The sequence below is a fragment of the Oryzias latipes genome, chromosome 16, assembly GCF_002234675.1.
Source record: "Oryzias latipes chromosome 16, ASM223467v1".
In the NCBI taxonomy this organism is placed as follows: Eukaryota; Metazoa; Chordata; class Actinopteri; order Beloniformes; family Adrianichthyidae; genus Oryzias; species Oryzias latipes.
Window position 1 is genome coordinate 24070259 of NC_019874.2, and position 18974 is coordinate 24089232.

The following is an 18974-nucleotide window of genomic DNA, read 5'->3' on the forward strand; positions in this document are numbered from 1 at the left end:
GTCCATTTTGTTGCAATCGAGTGTCGGGAGGAGAAGTGGCGGTTATACGCCTCATGATAAAACCACCTTAGCCTCGACGGTGATGGGTTTGTAGGAAAAATAGCTTGCTTTGCTTCCTACATTGTCCGCCGAAGGATTCCAGAGGCTAAACTTGTATATTTTTTGACAAAAGGCTTTTCAACAACCAAGCCTTAAAGAAGTCGGTAAGGATAAAACTCAGATTCTAGTACCTCGGCTCGTCGCCATATTGAGTAGCTTCTTTGTTTTGGTTCGATGCCAAAGAGTGACACAGTATCGTAAAAGTACTTTTCTAGTCGTCTCGATGAAACAAGTATGTTATCTAATAACGTTTACATTTTTTTGTTATGTTATCGAATAAAACCATTTAAGCTTATGTTAAAATACATATACCGTTGTGACTATTATGTAATATGTGTGTAATGGAAAATGGATTTTATGGTTTATAAATGAGTTCAAAGCTAATTATAAGCTAGTTTTGGTAGTTTGTGTGTTGTGTAATGACGCAGTTTCTTACACGCCCATCCCCCGTCATTTTTTTCAAATCGAGTAAGACAGAAAATAATTTTAAAGTATTCTCATAGTCGCTTTCATTAGCACATTGTATCGTTACTCACTAATCCGCTTTTGTTTTCGCTTTTAGGAGCTCGACTTCGCGGAACAATCGTGTGCCGGGGTGAATTGATGTTCAGCTCGGCTTCACGGGAAAACATCGCTCATCATTGGCACATGAAAACCTCAGACCTTGCTGGACATAAATGTGCAGCGAGAAGTAGGCAGAAAACTACTTCGAGGACCTGGGGACCGACTGGTGGAGAGAGATTAAAGAAGGATCTCTGCTTCGTCAACATACTACCAGCAAAGAGGTGAGCTGGGTCTGTTTTTCTGCCGAGTGGGGGAGGGGCGTCGCTGCCCTGTCTGGCTGTTGTTTCTGCACGTAGCGCCTCAGCTTGTTTTTGTTCGAACTGAGCATGCGCAGTAGGCGCTTGTCATTGCACGAATATTTTTTCCTGAGTTAAGACTTAAATATGTTTACTCCTGTAGGTGACACATAGTACAGAAACATGGGAGGTGGCGAGAGGTACAACATTCCAATTTCCCACCCTGAAAGGCAAAAGAAGAACCAGCTTGTCAAGGCCAAACAGAGAAGCCGTGACCAGAATGGAGTCGCTGTCTCAGCAGGAGGATTAGGGGGCCTTCACAATCATGGCCACCGTAGGAGCGACAAAGGCGCAGCCTACCACAGGTCTCCGGAGGCGCGGCAGGCCGTGTCTGCAGACAAAAATGCCTCCATGCGTTTTGGCACCAACTACGATCAGAACTGGGAGGGTGCAGTGTCTCACCTCAACACACTCCTGGCCGCCCAGGGCAGCCCCAGCTATGCAGGGCCCAAGTTCAGTGAGCCACCATCACCCAGTGTGCTGCCCAAGCCCCCAAGCCACTGGGTTTCTTTTCCGTCAAGCTCCTTTGATCACAGGGAGATGATGGCTTTCCAGCTCAAGAGTCTACTGAAAGTGCAGGCCTGAGCTACGTCCACACTTCACTTAAAGAGCCAATATACAGACTGCGACCCTATTGAGGTGCTCATCTGCTTGGAATGCTTCAGAGCTGTAATACATTTGGATTTTTGGCTGAAATATTTGCAAAAGAGGCTTACTCGTGTTTAAATTTTTAATGGAATTTTTAATTACAGCTCTGCTGCCTTACTTGTCGGTGCAGTCCTTAATGGAGTCCATTTCTGTAATCTGTTAACTGGATTAAATGTACTTTTAGTTTTGTTGTTAGTGTTTGCTGTAAAAGCCAACAGAGTGAACCTTTTTCCACATAAGAAAACAGGGCTTGTAACATCCGTTAAGTAACAGTCCATTACTTTTATAGTCCATTTCTGTGGACAGACGCCTTTCATTCGTACAGGTTTTAACGACGAACATTTGGAGTGAACTCAAACGCTTCAGGTGCTAAATAACATGAACATTTGTAGCATTTTTTTTAAAGGGCCCCGTAATTTTCTTGATGGTTACATTCCTTGTTTGGAATAAAGACACTCAATAGTTCTGCAGGAGAAAAAAAAGCTATTTTGAGATAAGTGAGGAAGGAAGAGGTGGCCTCAAAGGGTAAGAGACAATGGCACATGGGCCGTAGACCCCAAACTCCTGTATCCTTTCTTTACTGCGCTGTGCGCACATGCACTATGGGAGTTTGGCGTGCCTAAGGTCTGCAACACTCTTATCAAAGCATTATTTTACTTTTGTTTTGGTTGAAAACCGTTTTAATCTCTGTAACCAAAGCAATGTGTTGCTGTATTTCGTTCTTTATCAACAACCTTGTGGCTTTTTTTCCTCCTAACTTCTTGTTTTTTGCCAGCCCCGTTGGTGAATGAGATACAGTCACTTGGCTACTTTCTGTTCCAATCAGTACTGTTACTGCCTTTAAGCTTCAGGTCTTGTCAGCGCAAGGCATGCTTCTAAACCTGCGGAAGAGGACCATGTCATTGACTTGTCCTGTTTGGCTGCATGCCTTAGCTTGGGACGAGGTGAGCTAAGGAGGTTTATTTTGGAGAAGTGGCTTCAGGGGTCCAACGTTAGACGGTCTTTGTGTTTACAAATTCTGCCTCAGAGACTGACTGTTCATGGAAGTGTTGTTGCCTGTCTTTTGTCTAACCCCTTGCACTGCAATCAGACTCTTACCCACAAGCAGCAGAGACGATTTTGTTGACTTTGTGATGCAAAAGGACTTTGATTCTTGTTTTTTTGTGCTTCGGACCTCACTTTAGGATCTTTTTTCCTTTGCAGAATGGAAGGTTTTTACAGCCAACATAAATAAGACAAAACAAAGAGTTGGTATTGAAGAGCCATGTAAATAATGTGTAAAGTACTTGTAGCATATGTACATTTACAGGCTGTTTTGATGCCTGTCTGGCAAAAGTATTTTTAGTATTAACACTGAATGTATAAGACATGCTGAAGATGTCTTATCTTCAATGCTGAAGAATATTTTTGTTAAAAAAAATGTTAAAAATACGGTCTTTACCATATGTCAGTACCCTCTGCACTGTCATCTTCACAGAGGTCTTGCACACATTTTTTATTGTTTTGTATTACAGTTTAAGGTGATCAGATGTTGAGTGCCAATCAAGAAAAAACTGTAACAAATCATGAATTGGATAAAAAAAATGAATTGGATAAGAAGGATCTACATTCATTCAAATTTAAATTATGAATGCGTCTAGCCTAAAAACCAAACAAACCCCTGTCTAAATGGAACAAAGATGGTGCCTGAGTAAAACCCATGCTGGAATAACTTAAATCCAGGTAAAGATCACACAAACAAACAGCACACTTCAGCTATTCTTCCGCTAGCTGATGGTTCAGTGCTGCTTGTTTCTTGATCCTCTCCAAAGCCATGCATGGTAAAGTAACCCAAATTTAAGAATTGGCTGGTTTCCCCTTTTAAAATATGTCACTTAATATGAAAAAAATGTGCCCTTTTTAAAGATTCGTGTCAATTAGAGTTGAATAAATTTAGAAAAATGTTCTTGAATTGACTTTTCAAAAGTATAAAAAATAAAATAAAATTCCCTCCCCTCCCCCTAATTGTGTGTTTGGTGATTTTCTTTGAAAGTAATGGTGAAGCTGTTCATATTTAGCAAGGAAGAAATGGTGTTTATATGATAATGATCCACTAAGTTATTTAGTCAAAAATTTACTAAAGTTAAAAAAGATTTCCTGATTTTTTTTTTTTTTTTCCAGTTAATTTTTAATTCAGGTTAACTTTAATTTAACTAGAAAAAAATGAAATCTGGTTGAAGCAGCACTTCCTGTCAAAATAGTGCTTTTACTCTGAATTTATTTTTCTTTTAACCCTCCAGTAAACTGAGCAGATGTTTTCCTTTTATTTATTTCTGAAAACCACAACCAGACATTTGGCTTCAAATCAAAGCTGTCGGAGCGCTTATAACATTTGGGTTTCTGTTCCAGTTTTTCATGCTCTGTCAGCCTTCCTGGAGAAACTGGATTTTAGTCTGGCTGCTTACTAGATTGTGAGGAACTTTTTTCTCTCATTCTAATCTTTATTTACATTTTGTTTGCAGATCAATGACACCAATCGTCTGTCTTTTAGCTTTATCATCGGAGATAGAGTTTAGCCGATTGCACGTAAAACGCAGAAAAGTCATTCTAACAATGTGCTCAAATGAGAGGTGTGTCATCTTAAAGAATATAGACAAGTTGTGCAGAAATATGTTTAGATATATCAATTCACATTTCACCTTCTCAAAGAGCTATCATACATGGAGTATAGGACTGCAGTAGCTTATTGTTTCAATAAAGCAACAAGCACTAAACCTTTGAGGTCATTAACTTTTGTGGCCCTGGAATAATTTCAGACGTCATAAAACTTTTGATTACAACAATCATCTATTTGTTGTACTTTTAAATCTCTTGAAATCATTTGCAACCCCAAAACAGTTCAAGGATGCATGACATCATTCTTCAAAAGAAATGGCTAAATAGCAAATATGGATAAAATAAATATTTGTCAAAAATTGAAGTTAAGGTAAATTAAGCACAATTTTAAAACTGCATTTCTGAGTCTATTTAGAAAACAAAAACTGTTGACAAGTTAAATAATAGAGACAACAATTACAGAATAAAAACACTCGTGTTTTGACAGGAAGTGCTGCTCCAACCACAAGTCTTACTTACAATTCGACCTGACCTGTTTAGAAAAACATTTGCCTTAAAGAGAAGATATTTTGTTTAACTTTTATTAAACGTGTTATAGATTTGGTTCAGTTTTTCAGATTAACCCTTGTGCTATCCTATGACCTCACCCCTGCATTGACGTGTTCTCCCTACCATGATTAAGGTGGAGAGGATTTCATGTAATCCATGGACACCAGTGAAGATCACAAATCATTGAAGTAAAAAGGTTCAGTGCACCGTCTTGGGCCAACTCCCAATGGTAAAGTGCCTAGGATAGCACAAGGGTTAACGGATCTTTGTGGATGTTGCTCAGTCATCCATAAAAACCAGAGTCAGAATGTTTGGTAAGCACATTTTTTATTAAATAGACATGGTGTTCTTTTGTTGTCAAATTCACATCTTCTTGCTTTTCCTGATGAGTGTTGTTGAGCCAACGGTCATAGTCTGGGAGGAATAATAAAAAAAAAGGTTGTAAAAAGGTTATAAAGTTAGCTTGTATTCAATACCAGTGTTTTTTTAATATTTGATTTAAAAACATGTTTGCTTGTGTGACATTTTGGAGCATGCTTTGTACCTCAACCATTTCTCCTCCTTTGATCTCTTGCACGTGGCAAAATTTGCCAGTTTTGCAGACCAGTTTGCCACCCTCCATGTTGACAACACACTGGTGGGGAAGAGATGCATTAAAGACACAGATTAAAAAGAAAGGCTATTTATGGAGCTTCATTATCTTTGGTGTAGTTTAAATTTGAATGGGAATTAAAAAAATTAGTTAAAACATTTGCATAAAGAACAGATAATGTACTTTACAGCCCAGCAGGGTATCAATGTCTCCCACAACTTATTTCATAATGTTTGCAAATCATTTTTTTTCTCAAAAAGGAGAGGATGAATGAAAATCGTGAACCTTCAGCTTCTTGCCATCCATGGTGGAGATTTCAGCCTCCTTGCCGATGGTGAAGGAGTTGGTCACTGTTCTTCCAGGTGTCTTGGAGGTGATGACGAAGTCGTTGCCCGTCTGTTTGATCTCAGTAACTGGCTTAACATCCTTGGCCAGCTTGATGATATCTTCTGACAACTCTGTTGAGCAAAACATCTGTATTATTTTAGACACTTTCGATGTTTTGAAGACAGAAGCGATGGTTAATGAAGGTAAATCTTCACAGGTAAACTCTTATTCTTACCCAAAGCCCTGAGGAACTCCTCGTAGTTTTCCTGGGAGTACACCTGCCAAGTTCCATTGAAGTCCATTTTTCTTAAAGAGTCTGGGCTTTTCCTTCACCACGGCAGCGAGAGGCTGAGACAGCTGTGTGAGGCGCAACACAACGTGGGGAACAAGCACATCCACCCACACCCTTTTATACCTACAAGCAGGGAGTTCAGCGCCCTGTCTAATGAGTAACAAAGTCCCCGAAGCAAACCACTGTTGTTTGAACAACCGAAAGTTCACTTACTTCTGTTTGGCCAAACCTCAGCATCCACTGACAGGAGTTAAAAGAAGTCTAAAATGGATTTGCTAAAAACATACATCCCACTTTCCCCATCCAAGACACCTGCAACCATTTCCATTCATGCTGATGAGGAGACGATGCAGGTGATGGAGTGGCAGGACCAGACCAACGGGGTTTAACGTTCAACAACGTCAGTGAGATTTGAGAATTGCAGGATTTAAAAGAAAACAGGAAGCCGAGCTGATCCACAGATAAGTCAGTTAATGTCTCAGCAAAATCTAGTCTTTATAAAGCGGTCAGTTAAGCCGACTTTTACTTGACCTTTCCTCTTCATAGTGTGAACATGGTGGACATGGTGCTAAGGTCACTGACACACAGGACTGTGTGCTTTTAAAGAGGAAGGCAAAAAGCACTCGTTGCAAAAGGGAAAAGTTACCAAACGCTCACATTTGTCACAAGACTTGATAATAAAATGATAGGAAGAGAAAAAGCAAGGATAATTATTAACCGGTTGGATTTTTCCTTTACTTAACCAATAAACCAGAATAAAAAAAAGCGCAGCAATTTAAAAACACGTGATTGAAATAAAAAACAGAGAGAAATGACCAAGAATGTCTTTTATTCACAGCACGCAGTTGACAGTTTTAGCCATCTTTGGTTTGCAACAGGAAGCACCTGAAGTTAGACCATGTTGCTGAAGAATCAAATACAGACACTTCATGCAATAGCGGCATTTCAAGAACTTTATATGTCAATACGCCTTTTTAGAGCGAACCTTTTGCTAAAAGTACGCTTGAAGTATACTTAAGTATGTATTGTTAGACCATGTATGTATTGTGTGGAAAGTATACCAACTGAATACTTCAGACAAAACATTTGAGGTTTTCAGTGTATAGATAGTATATAAAAAGTTAACTTTAAGTATACTGCCTCACTTTTAGTATAGAATAAGTATACATGTGGAACACTGTAATAGACTAATTTTGCTAAGGGAGTATTGCAGCTAATGCTTATATTAGACTGGCTAGTTTATCCATACTTATGTGAGCAAACATCCAGTTACACAACTACTTCTGTTTCTAACAAACGATTTCAAATCCCAGAACAATTTGAAATTTTATTGTATAACTAAATAAATTAAACTAAGGACTATGTAGAGTAATATATTTATTTCAAGCAAAAACTGATTTCTTATTTTAATATTTCACTTTTAATAGTGAGTCATGTCTCAGACACTCCCACTCTGCTGTCTTAACCCATCTCCACAGCATTGGCTGGAGGCTTATCCCCATGTCTGTATACACTCACGGTTACGTCAACCGTTTCCGATCCATACTGGTTGCGCACAAAAATGCTGTACTTTCCAGAATCTTCCATGTGGACCTCGTTGACTGTGATGGAGCTGCGTTTGGGCTCCTTGGTGATGGTAAACTGGGTCTGGTCCAAGATTTCCCGATCGTTTCGGAGCCAGAAGATCTCTGGAGCCGGTTCTCCATCGATGAAGCACGTGAGGCACAGAGACTGAGCCAAACAGACGTCCAGAAGACAATCAGCCTCAGAGATGGTTAATCATGATGTTTTAATGAGCTGATCAAGTCTCACCTTCCCCTCCATGATGGCTACCACATCAGGAAGACCTTTGGTCACTTTGGCTCGATCTGAGAAAACAAGGAAACAACAAATGAGCTAAAATCCAGGCAAGACTCTTCGTCACAAAGAAACTTTTAAAAGATTTGAACCAAATCTTACTTTTCTCAACAACGACCAGTTGCCTAAAACAAAAAACAAAAAGGTCACATTAATGATTTGTAAGAATAAACATATGATAAACTAGAAGTTTATTTACTATTTTTGATCTCTTATGCCTCTATAGTCCTTATTACATTGCTTGTGTGGCTTGTTGATGCTCTTATTGACCTGCTTTTGTTCCACTTTAGTGCACATTGTACGTCTAGCAAGTTAGCAGCAATTCAGCCAAATAATACAAGTAGTGGGGCGGCAGTGGCTCAGGCGGTTGAGCAGGTCGTCCAAAGATCGAAGAGTCGGCGGTTCCATCCCCGCTCCCCCCAGCCAACTGTTGTTGTGTCCTTGGGCAAGACACTTCACCCTCCCTGCCTCCAGTGCGGCTCCACTGGTGTGTGAATGTGCATGTATGATCCCGGTGATGGTCAGACGGGCCGTAGGCGCTAACTGGCAGCCACGCCACTGTCAGTCTGCCCCAGGGCAGCTGTGTCTACAACAGTAGATACCATCACCAAGTATGAATGAGGAGTGAATGAATAATGGACACAATGTAAGCGCTTTGAGCATCTGGAAAAGCACAGATAAATCTAATCCAATCATTATAAGTAAAAGAGGCATCTTGAGCGAAAAACCATTCCCCAGGCTCCTGCACGAAACGGATGTTTCAATCCCCATCTTTGTTGAAAAAGAATGTCCACACAGATTAGTTAGTGACACAGAAAGCCATGCAGGACGCCACCTTCAGTGCAAGCCTTACTTCAACCTCTGGTGTTCCCGCAGGGCTTCAGCAAAAGCTGAAACAGTTGGACATTTACAACATTATTAAATGCACTTTATGTTGTTTAAAAACTGTCAACGCTTTTTCCACATACCATCTTCTGAAAGTTCCAGCGTTCGTTTGTGCGTCTCTTTTCCGTCAAACATTTCTAAGGTGTATTTGCCTTTATCTTTCTCTGTTGGGTTCAGGATTTCAATCCAGACACTCTTCATGCTGCTGCCAGGCTTGGATCTGGTTTCCTGGTCAATATTCGTTTCACTGAGAAAAAAAAAAGAGCTAACTTATTTTTTTCAAAAACATATTTCTTCTATTTAAACATATTTTTTGGAAAACATCCAATAAGATAGAAAGATTTGGATGTGTCTGTCGTAGAAGATTTTTTTAGAGTGATTTCCTTAAAAGCTCCACTAGGGGGTGCTGTAAGCCTTTTTGTTCAAACCTTTTCCACATTATTCACTCATTTTATTAACTAATAACGTTACTGTGCATACACACACCTTAAGAGTGTATATTGATAAGCTTTGATATAAATTTAAGTTCCAAGATCCTGAAAAAAAAGGTGTACACAGCAGTACATGATGGTTTTTTATGTACTGTACTTTTTTTGATTAAAACATATCAATCTGGTGTTTACATCAATGCAGTAAAGGTTACATTTTAAAACAAAAACTAATAAACACAAAACCTTAACTTTTTTAAGGGACACTCAAATGAAAACAAAAAAACAATCAGAAAGTAAATGTATAGTATTCTCAGGAATGTTTTGCAGTTTTCTTTGCTTTTGAACAAATAGTAAACTTTGAAATCAATAAAACAACCCCTTCATACATGAACAACGTTCCCGTTCAATTTATTAAATACAGAGCTTGGACGATGATGTGAAATCTCTAGCAGATCAAGGTTTTTTTTTATTGACAGGTTGTTTGTGAACAGTTTCATGCTTAGGACTCACTTGAAGTGCCAGCTGGGTTTCAGGAAGCTCGTGTAGTATCTGAAAGAGCAGTGGAGCTTAAAACCTTCCGTGGAGCTCTGAATCCTCAGCGGACCAGCAGACAACGCTGCGCAGAACCAGGAAGCTTCATTAGTTTATTGTCTGCTTTGTGCATTTCAGTGTTTGATCCTCATTCCCACAGGAATCGAACATTTAACTCACCACAGTGTTTACTCAGCTGCTGCAGAAGCTTGCAGTACTCTTTTTTATGAAAAATGGGAGTTTCAAAGGAATATAGATTAGCATTTTTTCTTCTTATCAATGGAGCATTGAACACAGTGGGAGGTCACGTCTCACCAGCATCCAGTAACTCCAAAGTGCTGACATCTTCTCCTCTTCCGTCACACACCACCGCTCTGTAGGAACCAGCCTCTTTCTGCGTGACCTGTCAGAAAATATTTGACATTGGTTTCATATTTTAGGAATATGCAAAAATAGAATAAGCACATTTTGATCTTGCCTTTGTTAAAAAAGAATTTAACTCACAGAGACCTAGAAGAACTGCACGAAAGACCTGCTTTAAACCTGCACATCACTCTGTTTACGTGCAGTTTCTTCTCACTGTCTCCAGTGTCTAAATGCCACTTCGTATTCTGTTTTTATGGAAAGAGAGCCGTCATTTTCAGTACCTGTGGAACAGTGAGTGAGCTGACCCCAGACGACAGGTCATATTCAGCCTGTGGGATTTCCACGCCATCCTTAAACCACTTTAAAGAGGTCTCCTTTTTCATGTTTGTCAACTGTGAGTAGAGAATCACAGCAGCTTCTGAAGGTTATGTATTTTGATAATTGTATTGAATAAAATTTACATTGAGGACCTGGAGTGACAATAAAAACCCACACCAATTAAAAAACAACAACAACCCACCTCTAGATGACCAAAACCTCCAATTTGACCAGGACAATAAAAATCTAACTTTAAACTTAATTCAAACTAAAGAATCAGAGCTAAATTAATCAAGAGAATTAATCTAGGAAGGCGATTTTCAAGCAAAACATGAGAAAAAATAAACTAGAAACAGCTGTTGCCACTTCTGTTGTGCTGCACTTGGACTCATTGGGGGGCTTTAAGTTGTCACTTTAAGATTTTCAGAGTTTCCCAAAACGGCTCTTTCTGTATATTTACTTAATTTTTTTTACTTAAATTACACTTCTGAGAGAGACCAGATGACTGGTTTAATTAGGGTTCAATACATGAAGCACAGGAACTGTGTTTATGATAGATTCTGGTTTTGCATTTTGATGCAAAAGCAATATAGAGAGCTTAGCCCTGAACCAAAAAACTAAAGAAAACAAAAAACAACAGAATCTCAGCCCCTTGGCAGCAGCATTACCTTTGATTTTTTTAAATGACATTTCTGTGGTACCTCATCTACTTCGTTAAATGTTCACATAGCTGAAAGCTGGATCATAAGGTGACTGAAACACAATTAAACATTTAAAATGCAGTTCATCAAATTACTGCAGGTAGGAAATATAAAAGCATGTCAATCTAACATGTTTTTCCTCTTTTCTTTTCAGACAGCAGACGTTTCTATTGATGTCATCTCTGGGTCAAGACTGTATTTTCTCTTCTACTGACATTAGATGTCGTATAAAGTGACCAGCTAGTTTGTAATCATTTGCTGTAGTGATAAAACAACCATTTTGCTGTTTAGGAGCAAATAATAATTTAACATTCTGCAAATTTTAAAAATATTTTCCCCAATATGCTTGTAAGAATAGCCCATATAGTAAATATATAAAAAGACTATTTTTACCTGAATTAACAAAATAATGTTTTCTGAAATATCTGTTTTTTTTTTGTTATTGATGGTTTAAAGTTCAAATCAGAATTTAAAATATTACATTTAAATATGTCAGAATACAATACAATTTTTGTTTAAAAGAAGGTTTAAAACGTAAATGTACCTTGCATTTTATAATAAGCTCACAATCCTCATTCACACTCCATGTCAGGAATTCCTGGAAATATGGTCCTTTGAAAATAAACAAACAACAATAAAACACATTTTTAAAGAAATGCTCTTTGCAAAATATGGCAGTATAATGACTAAGGTGGTTTCAAATACAGTTACATTTTAAATTCAATAATGAAAAAGTGTTTCCCATGGTTGGAGACTCGCTTTGAATTTAAATGGTGACCATTATGTCAGATAATCAACGTGCACAAGCAGGAACTGGGGAGTTTGTCCTCTACACCCTAAGTCAGAACTTCTTAATCACATCTCAGATGATGAAAACATGTAGATGAGAAGCAGCAAAGACCTCATTTCTTCCACTCTGTTCTCCCTCAGGTTTAAAACTAAAACATTTGTGCCTTTAAATAGAAATGCTTCTTAAAAGTTCTGCTGCACAGCAAAACCTGGGTAAAAATAAGAGGATTTTTATCATGGATTGAGGAATCCCCAGTTTCTACTGTGAAATGCAGATGTTCTGTTTTCAGTTTGGAAGGATGCCTCACCAGCCTTCCTCTGTATGTCCCGCCGATTTGCCTCAGCCAAGGCCAGCGTCTGTCTGAACTCTGCCAGAAACACAGAGAAGCCAGAATAAGTGCAACAAAGTAGAAACCCAACAGGTGATTTGGGGTCGATTTCAGAGCAGAGAATACTGAGACAAGAAAAGTGGTCATGAAGGATTATTTCCTTTAAAAATCAACTCCAATGAAAATGGAGTTTTAACATGTTCTATTAGCATTTTGTTTGGCAGAAAATTTCCTTCTGAGTATTTCTTTATACAAATCATTGTGAATAAGGAAAAAACTTGAAGTAGAACCCAGAATGGCAAGCCACAAGCTCTCTGCTTCACTCTATTCTGATGCATCCACTTGCAGACAAATAGATCCATGCACGTCTTTGTTTTCCTCGTCTGTGCTGGAATCGACCTCAGAACTGTTGGACAGCTGCAGGATTGCTAACCATTTTTGATGCGCCTGTAATGTAAGGTTGGGGGTGTGAGGAGCTGTAAGCTAGTGGTAGAGCATGTAATGTAAACAAAGGGATGATGGGAAGTGGGTGGGGGGCTCGCTTTGTGTCAATGGCAAATTTTCTGAAAAACTCCTGCCGCTCTGCAGAAACGATGTCCTTGAAAACGACACCGTTTTTTTTAAATTTTTTGTCAAAAAAACGGCATTATCATAATTAAAAGACTAATGGGAACGCTTTGAAATGAGATCAACAGACGATCAGAGTGTTATTTTGAATAAATACTGATGTTAAATTGTCAGCATAAGCTGCCAGTCTGTGCATTAGTGTGTTATTTATTTATTTATGAAGCATCTCTTGTGACACGTCTTATTTTCTGTGCAGCCATGTTTGCTGGTTACTAGCTGATGCTTCACTGTGATCCATAATGCAGGCGGCATGAATATGACTCACTTTGATCCACTAAGAGCAACGTGAACTGGTTCTTGGCCCGGCCGTCCCTCAGCTGAGCCGTGTACGAGCCCTTATCCTCCTGAGAGAGCTGATCAAACAGTATCTCCAACAGACCTTTGGCCTTGTCAAAGTTGATTTTACGGTGCTGCAGAAAAAGCAAACAAATATTGCAACAGTACAAGTCAGCGCACGAACAGACAGATAATCTCACAGGGTCCATAGATGCACCCTAAGAGCTGCTGTGTAGAGAGAATAAGTTATGAGTCCGAGGGGCTGAAACAACATGTGCATGTCACAGAGAAAATATTCCCTCTTTTCACACACATAAACAAGCTTTTGAGCATTTTCCCGACTTTTATGCTCATCAAGATACATGTCTGCCTCGCATGTTGATAGGTGTCAGCAGCCTGTGTGATCTGTAATGCATGGCGAGCCTAAAGGCCCTAATGAACTAAACAGCTTTTGAATTCAAAAACCTCAGCTGTAATCACCAAGACGTAATGCATAATCAGTGCTGTTCCATTATTTCAGGAAAATAATGGAATGAATAAAAATGATACTGGCTGAAAGCTGTTCAATATGAAGCAGATGCACTCAAAAAGGCTCATAACCAACCCGGTCTCATCCTAAAATGTGTAGTAGCTACATTTGTCCACATGGAAATGCGTGAGAGTTTTACAAAAACGCCCCCTAAACTGTGAGGGGGATACGTTTCATTTTTCTATTCATTTTCTACGAGCCTTCTCAGGATCACGTGACTTTGGAGGTTTGGCCTGCCGTGAGCAAAAAACATGGCGGATGCACGTTCATTTTTCGGTGGAATATCCCATAAAACAAGATATTTTGAGGACTAATTTTTATTTTGACAACATTTCTAGTGAGAAATATACCATTTTCTTTTAAAATATGCTTTCATTTTGGACATACAGTTTGTAGTTTGCTTGTTTCGTTCAACTTTTTCTCCCAAAGGCTCTGTTACGTTGGAGAAACACGTTAACTTTCATTCATATCTGCAGACGTGCGCGTGGGTCACGTGACTAATATGATTCTCTTTTTTTCCGCAGAAAATGTCATAAAATAAGAGTGATTGTGGACTAATTTATTTTTGAAAACATTTCTAGCAGTATATATCCCCTTTATTTTCGTAATATTGCAGACATGAAGTTGTTTGTTTGTTACGTTCAACTTTTCCTCAAAGGATCTGAAAGCGTCTGATCATTTCCATTCATATATGCGGGCTGACGTGGGTCACGTGACGTGCCTTTCTCTTTTTTTCCTGTGGAAAATCTCGTAAAAAGGTACGTTGCGATTTACTAATTTGTTTTATTTACATTTCTAGGGACCCGTGTATAGGTTCTCTCGTTCCGTGTTGCTGTTGCGGCGATCAGGCTATGATTGACATGTGACAACAAACCGGAAAAATGTTGAGTTCAGGGACGGACCAAAGAGTTCTTTAAATTGATTTTTCTGCATTTTAATTTATTTACACTACGAGTCTAATGGTGTGTGATAAAAAAAACTATAAATATTATGATAAATGAGATGAAACAATTATTTTGATGGATTTTATAAAATATTAGGATCTATTATATTCTTTTTTCTTTAACTGTCAATTTTTTGACGTATCTCATATATTATAGTATTACAATGAAGTGCTCTAATTTATCTGTTAAAAAAGGTTTCATCACTGTTTCCTGTAGTAATTCTCAATAATGTTTTAAATAGGATATATTAAATAGGATATATTATCTAAAGTAAACAGGCTTTTAAGCCTTCAATTTGCCCCAATTGACATGAAGTGCGCATTTCGAAAAGCCAGTGAACGCAGCGTCATACGGGCACCCCCACCCCACTCCCCCGGAAACCCCCGGATGAACCCGCAGGAAGGCGCGCGGCTGAAGAACTCTTGGACAGCTGGAAGGTGGGCGATGCTTTGAACTTTTCTCTGTAGAAATGTAATGTTTAGATTTGGGAAACCAGAGATGGGTTTTTAGTAAAAACGTGTTGGCTGTTTAGGATAAACGTTGAATGACGAGGCGTTTTTCCATCTTAAATTTAAAAGGCCGCAGGATCACGGTGAAGGCCTCTTCTGTATAGAGGACGGGGGCGGAAACGTCACGTGGTCTCCGCAGAGGTAAGTTTCCTTTTGGGTCATTTAGCCAGAAACGGGGGTCTGCAGCCCTTTAAACAGCTAAGAGCATTTAAATGTCTCACTGTCCAGAACTCAGTAGGACACACAAGGTGTCTCTTCAGCCTTTAGAAAATCAAACACTCATTTGCATTTATGTTATTTTGGAAACTGGATAACTACTGGGGTTTACAAAGGCTTTTTTTTTTACACATTGTAGATTTTATGTTGTTAGTACATCTCAGCCAGTATTTCTTTAAGGGCCTATATCATGCAACATCAACGTTTTAAAATTTTAAAGTGTATTATAATGTTAATTCCTCACAAAAACTAATCCACAGCGGTATTTTGATCCATTCACGCATCTCTCAGCATTCCTCTGAAACCCTCTGAGCACCAGCCCCTCCCAATTCACAATAAGAGGGTCCTCACATTGTGACGTCATCATAAGTGAGGAGCAGCCTCTTCTAGGAAGAGCCTGTGCAGCTAAAACCGCCTCCAGGCTAACAGACACGCCCACTTTCTCAATGGAGCTAGTGGTGATCAGCAAAATGCTTTCATTGCACAATATTCACATCCATCTTTGCAAAAGTTTGGATGGAAGAAACGCAGAAACGCTGCAGACGCCGACTCTAGGTTGATGTCATGAAATAGGCGACACCCACAAGAAGAGAAAGGCGGAGCCTCAGAGATCGAGGAAATAGTTTATTCTAAATGGCTAGCATGGTATAGGCCCTCTAAATTGTGCGTCTTCTTCTTTCTCTTTCGGCTTTTCCCATCAGGGGTCGCCACAGCGAATCATCCTTTTCCACATCACTCTATCATGGACATCTTCTACCCTAACATTAGCCAACTTCATGTCCTCTGTTAAGACATCCATGTATCTCCTCTTTGGCCGTCCTCTCGCCCTCCTGCCAGGCAGCTCCATCTCCAACATCCTTCTACCAATATATCCACTATCCCTCCTCTGAACATGTCCAAACCATCTCAGTCTGGCTTCTCTGACTTTGTCCCTAACACAGGCAACATGAGCCGTCCCTCTGATGTACTCGTTCCTTATCCTGTCTAACCTGGTCACTCCTAAGGAGAACCTCAACATCTTCATCTCCGCTACCTCCATCTCAGCCTCTTGTCTCGGTCTCACTGCTACCGTCTCTAACCCATAGAGCAGAGCTGGTCTCACCACTGTCTTGTACACCTTTCCTTTGAGTCTTGCTGGCACTCTTCTGTCACACAACACTCCTGACACTTTCCTCCACCCGCTCCAACCTGCCTGCACTCGCCTCTTCACCTCTTTTCCACACTCCCCATCACACTGAACTGTTGACCCCAAGTACTTAAACTCCTGCACCTTCTTCACCTCAGCCCCCTGTAACCTAACGCTTCTACCTTGATCCCTCTCGTTCAGACACATGTATTCTGTCTTACTACGACTGACCTTCATGCCTCTTCTTTCCAGAGCAAACCTCCACCTCTCTAGCTGTTCCTCCACCTGCTCTCTACTCTCACTGCAAATTACAATGTCATCCGCAAACATCATTGTCCAGGGAGATTCCTGTCTTACCTCGTCTGTCAGCCTGTCCATCAGCATAGCAAACAAAAAAGGACTCAAAGCTGATCCTTGGTGTAGTCCCACCTCCACCTTGAACTCCTCTGTCTGACCTACAGCACATCTCACCACCGTCATACTTCTCTCATACATGTCCTGAACTACTCTGACATACTTCTCTGCCACTCCAGACGACCTCATACAGTACCACAGCTCCTCCCTCGGCACCCTGTCATACGCCTTCTCTAAATCTACGAACACACAATGCAGCTCCTTCTGACTCTAAATTGTGCGTATTGACCTCAAATTGATTTTTTTAGGGTACGTTGTCAGGTTTAAAAAAATTCTTCATAAATGCTGGAATTTCTTAAAATATTGTGCATCACCGCTTGATAGATTATTGAAGCATTATGGGTACTGTAGTCAGGAGCCTGGCACAGTAATACTTTGCTTCAACTGTTGAGTAGATCACCAAGTTGAGTAAAGTGTAAAGTTTGACTTATCTGACTGTTTTGTTTTGCGTGATGCGCTGTGTCGTCTGAAAAATAGGATATTTGTTTGAATTAAAAACATTTTTATTTTTTGTCAGAGAACCGCAAAGGAGCCACATGTGGCTGTGGAGCCTCAGGCTGCAGACCCCTGGTCTAAACAATTATGGCTGATTTGACTGACCACATTTATTTATCCTAGCATTGTCAACAAAGTTAAAGAGCCGCTCCAATGGAAGTCATGTTTTTAAGATCAAACATTTTTCTCTTTATTGAGAACATTAACAAAAATATAAACACATACACAATAATATAAGATTAAAACTGTTTCTGAGTATTTATTCAAATCTCAATGGATCAGGAGAAGATGAAACTGATTGTCTCAAAAAGCTTATAGTTGTGACGCTCTAACTGCCATGAATTGGCCAAAGTCTCTACTCCGCTCCAATTCTGATGCATCCACTTGCAGACAAATACCGGTAGATCCATTAATGTCCTGAGTTCCCTTGTCTGAGCTGGTATCTGGCTCAAAAGTGTACACATGGATAGCTCCAATGTTGCTCATTGATTTTTTTTTTTTTGCTATGCTAATGTCGGCTAGGGCTTGTGAGGTGCTATAAGCTAGCGGGAGAGAGAATCAACAAATGGTTTATGGGAAATTAGCAGAGGCAAACATCTGCACCACAGCTCTGAGGTGAAATTCTTATGAGCTGCTGTGCTGCAGAAAAATGTCTTAAAAAAACAAAATGATCGTAATTAAAAAAAACACTGGGAACGATTTTATACTAGCTAAAAATTCTGTTGGAGTGGGACTTAAAGTCCCACTCCAACAGAATGTCTGATTCCTGATTCTTGTATGTATGTATATACATAAAAGAACCTCATGTTTTTTTCCCTTTCCTCTCTCAGACTGGTCAGTTATTTGGAGACAACATGCACAAATAGTTCCTGGACTGATCTTCTGCTAACTTTGAGATGGAGAAGCTGTCAGGTTCATCTGTTTCAGGGTCCTGCATGCTCTCCCTCCATGTTGGCTGTAGCAGTGGATGGAACTTGCTAAATGTACTGTTTTGAGATCCAACTGGGTTGTGTAAAATTCTTTTCCACCTACATTTTTGATGGTATAAATGTTTTTCTTATGTAAACTTTTCTGTTCTTTTAGGCTCAGTGGTTATTTGGAAGATGCGTTTTTGACCAAAAACACTGTGGTGACCTCCTTTGTGAACTGCATTCATGGGGAAATAGAATATGTAAGGTTATTTTCATGGCCTCTTCCTTAAGAAAATGAACATGCCTGTATATATGTTTTATTGTATTTTGTGTCATATCATCATGTTAATTTACGACATTTATTTGTTTTGATAGAATCCTGGAGATGGGAGATGTGGAGCAGGTAAGTTTGTGGCAGCACCAGAGTCCTCCAACAAGTCTTCTGGCAAAGTAAATGAGGAAGGATCGCAGTCTGCCATCGTGGAGTTTTGCTGAAAGGCCTGAACACGTTCCATCCATGCATCCATATTCTTCCATTCATCAGGAACCAGGTTGTGAGGGCAGCAGTCTAAGCAAAGATGCCCACACTTCCCTCTCCTCCAGCTCCTCTTGGGGGACCCCGGGGCCAGCTGAGAGACGTAGTCTCCCCAGCGTGTCCTGGGTCTCCCTTAGGGCCTCTGCCCTTATTCCTGTTGGAGTTTTTTTCTAACCCCTTATGTTTCAAAAGTTTGCAAACATACATTTTGGTTGAAATGATG

At 39.7% G+C, this 18974-nt stretch overlaps 3 protein-coding genes across 3 annotated transcripts in view; 1 reads left to right on the forward strand and 2 right to left on the reverse strand.

The window, feature by feature from the left end:
• On the forward strand, positions 1-3604 carry pnrc2 (proline rich nuclear receptor coactivator 2). The gene is made up of 3 exons (XM_004078306.4): positions 1-203; positions 662-884; positions 1063-3604. Exon 3 carries the CDS (start codon positions 1083-1085, stop codon positions 1542-1544), a length of 462 nt encoding a protein of 153 aa, XP_004078354.1. The 5' UTR covers positions 1-203; positions 662-884; positions 1063-1082; the 3' UTR covers positions 1545-3604.
• Positions 3605-5061: 1457 nt separating this feature from the next.
• On the reverse strand, positions 5062-6092 carry LOC101155461 (fatty acid-binding protein, liver). Its single transcript, XM_004078308.4, has 4 exons — positions 5906-6092; positions 5629-5801; positions 5296-5385; positions 5062-5165 (listed from the first exon to the last, which is right to left on the reverse strand). Exons 1-4 carry the CDS (start codon positions 5970-5972, stop codon positions 5115-5117), a joined length of 381 nt encoding a protein of 126 aa, XP_004078356.1. The 5' UTR covers positions 5973-6092; the 3' UTR covers positions 5062-5114.
• Positions 6093-6774: 682 nt separating this feature from the next.
• LOC101168984 (myomesin-3) overlaps positions 6775-18974 on the reverse strand; it is a 69093-nt gene continuing 56893 nt past the window's right edge. The window contains exons 26-37 of the mRNA XM_023964567.1: positions 13062-13206; positions 12149-12208; positions 11596-11663; positions 10314-10424; positions 9982-10069; positions 9847-9885; positions 9646-9751; positions 8788-8951; positions 8673-8709; positions 7922-7944; positions 7775-7830; positions 6775-7693 (exon numbers count right to left, since the gene is read on the reverse strand). Coding sequence (XP_023820335.1) covers positions 7424-7693; positions 7775-7830; positions 7922-7944; positions 8673-8709; positions 8788-8951; positions 9646-9751; positions 9847-9885; positions 9982-10069; positions 10314-10424; positions 11596-11663; positions 12149-12208; positions 13062-13206 — 1167 coding nt within the window. The 3' untranslated portion in view covers positions 6775-7423. The remainder of the gene's footprint in view (positions 7694-7774; positions 7831-7921; positions 7945-8672; positions 8710-8787; positions 8952-9645; positions 9752-9846; positions 9886-9981; positions 10070-10313; positions 10425-11595; positions 11664-12148; positions 12209-13061; positions 13207-18974) is intronic.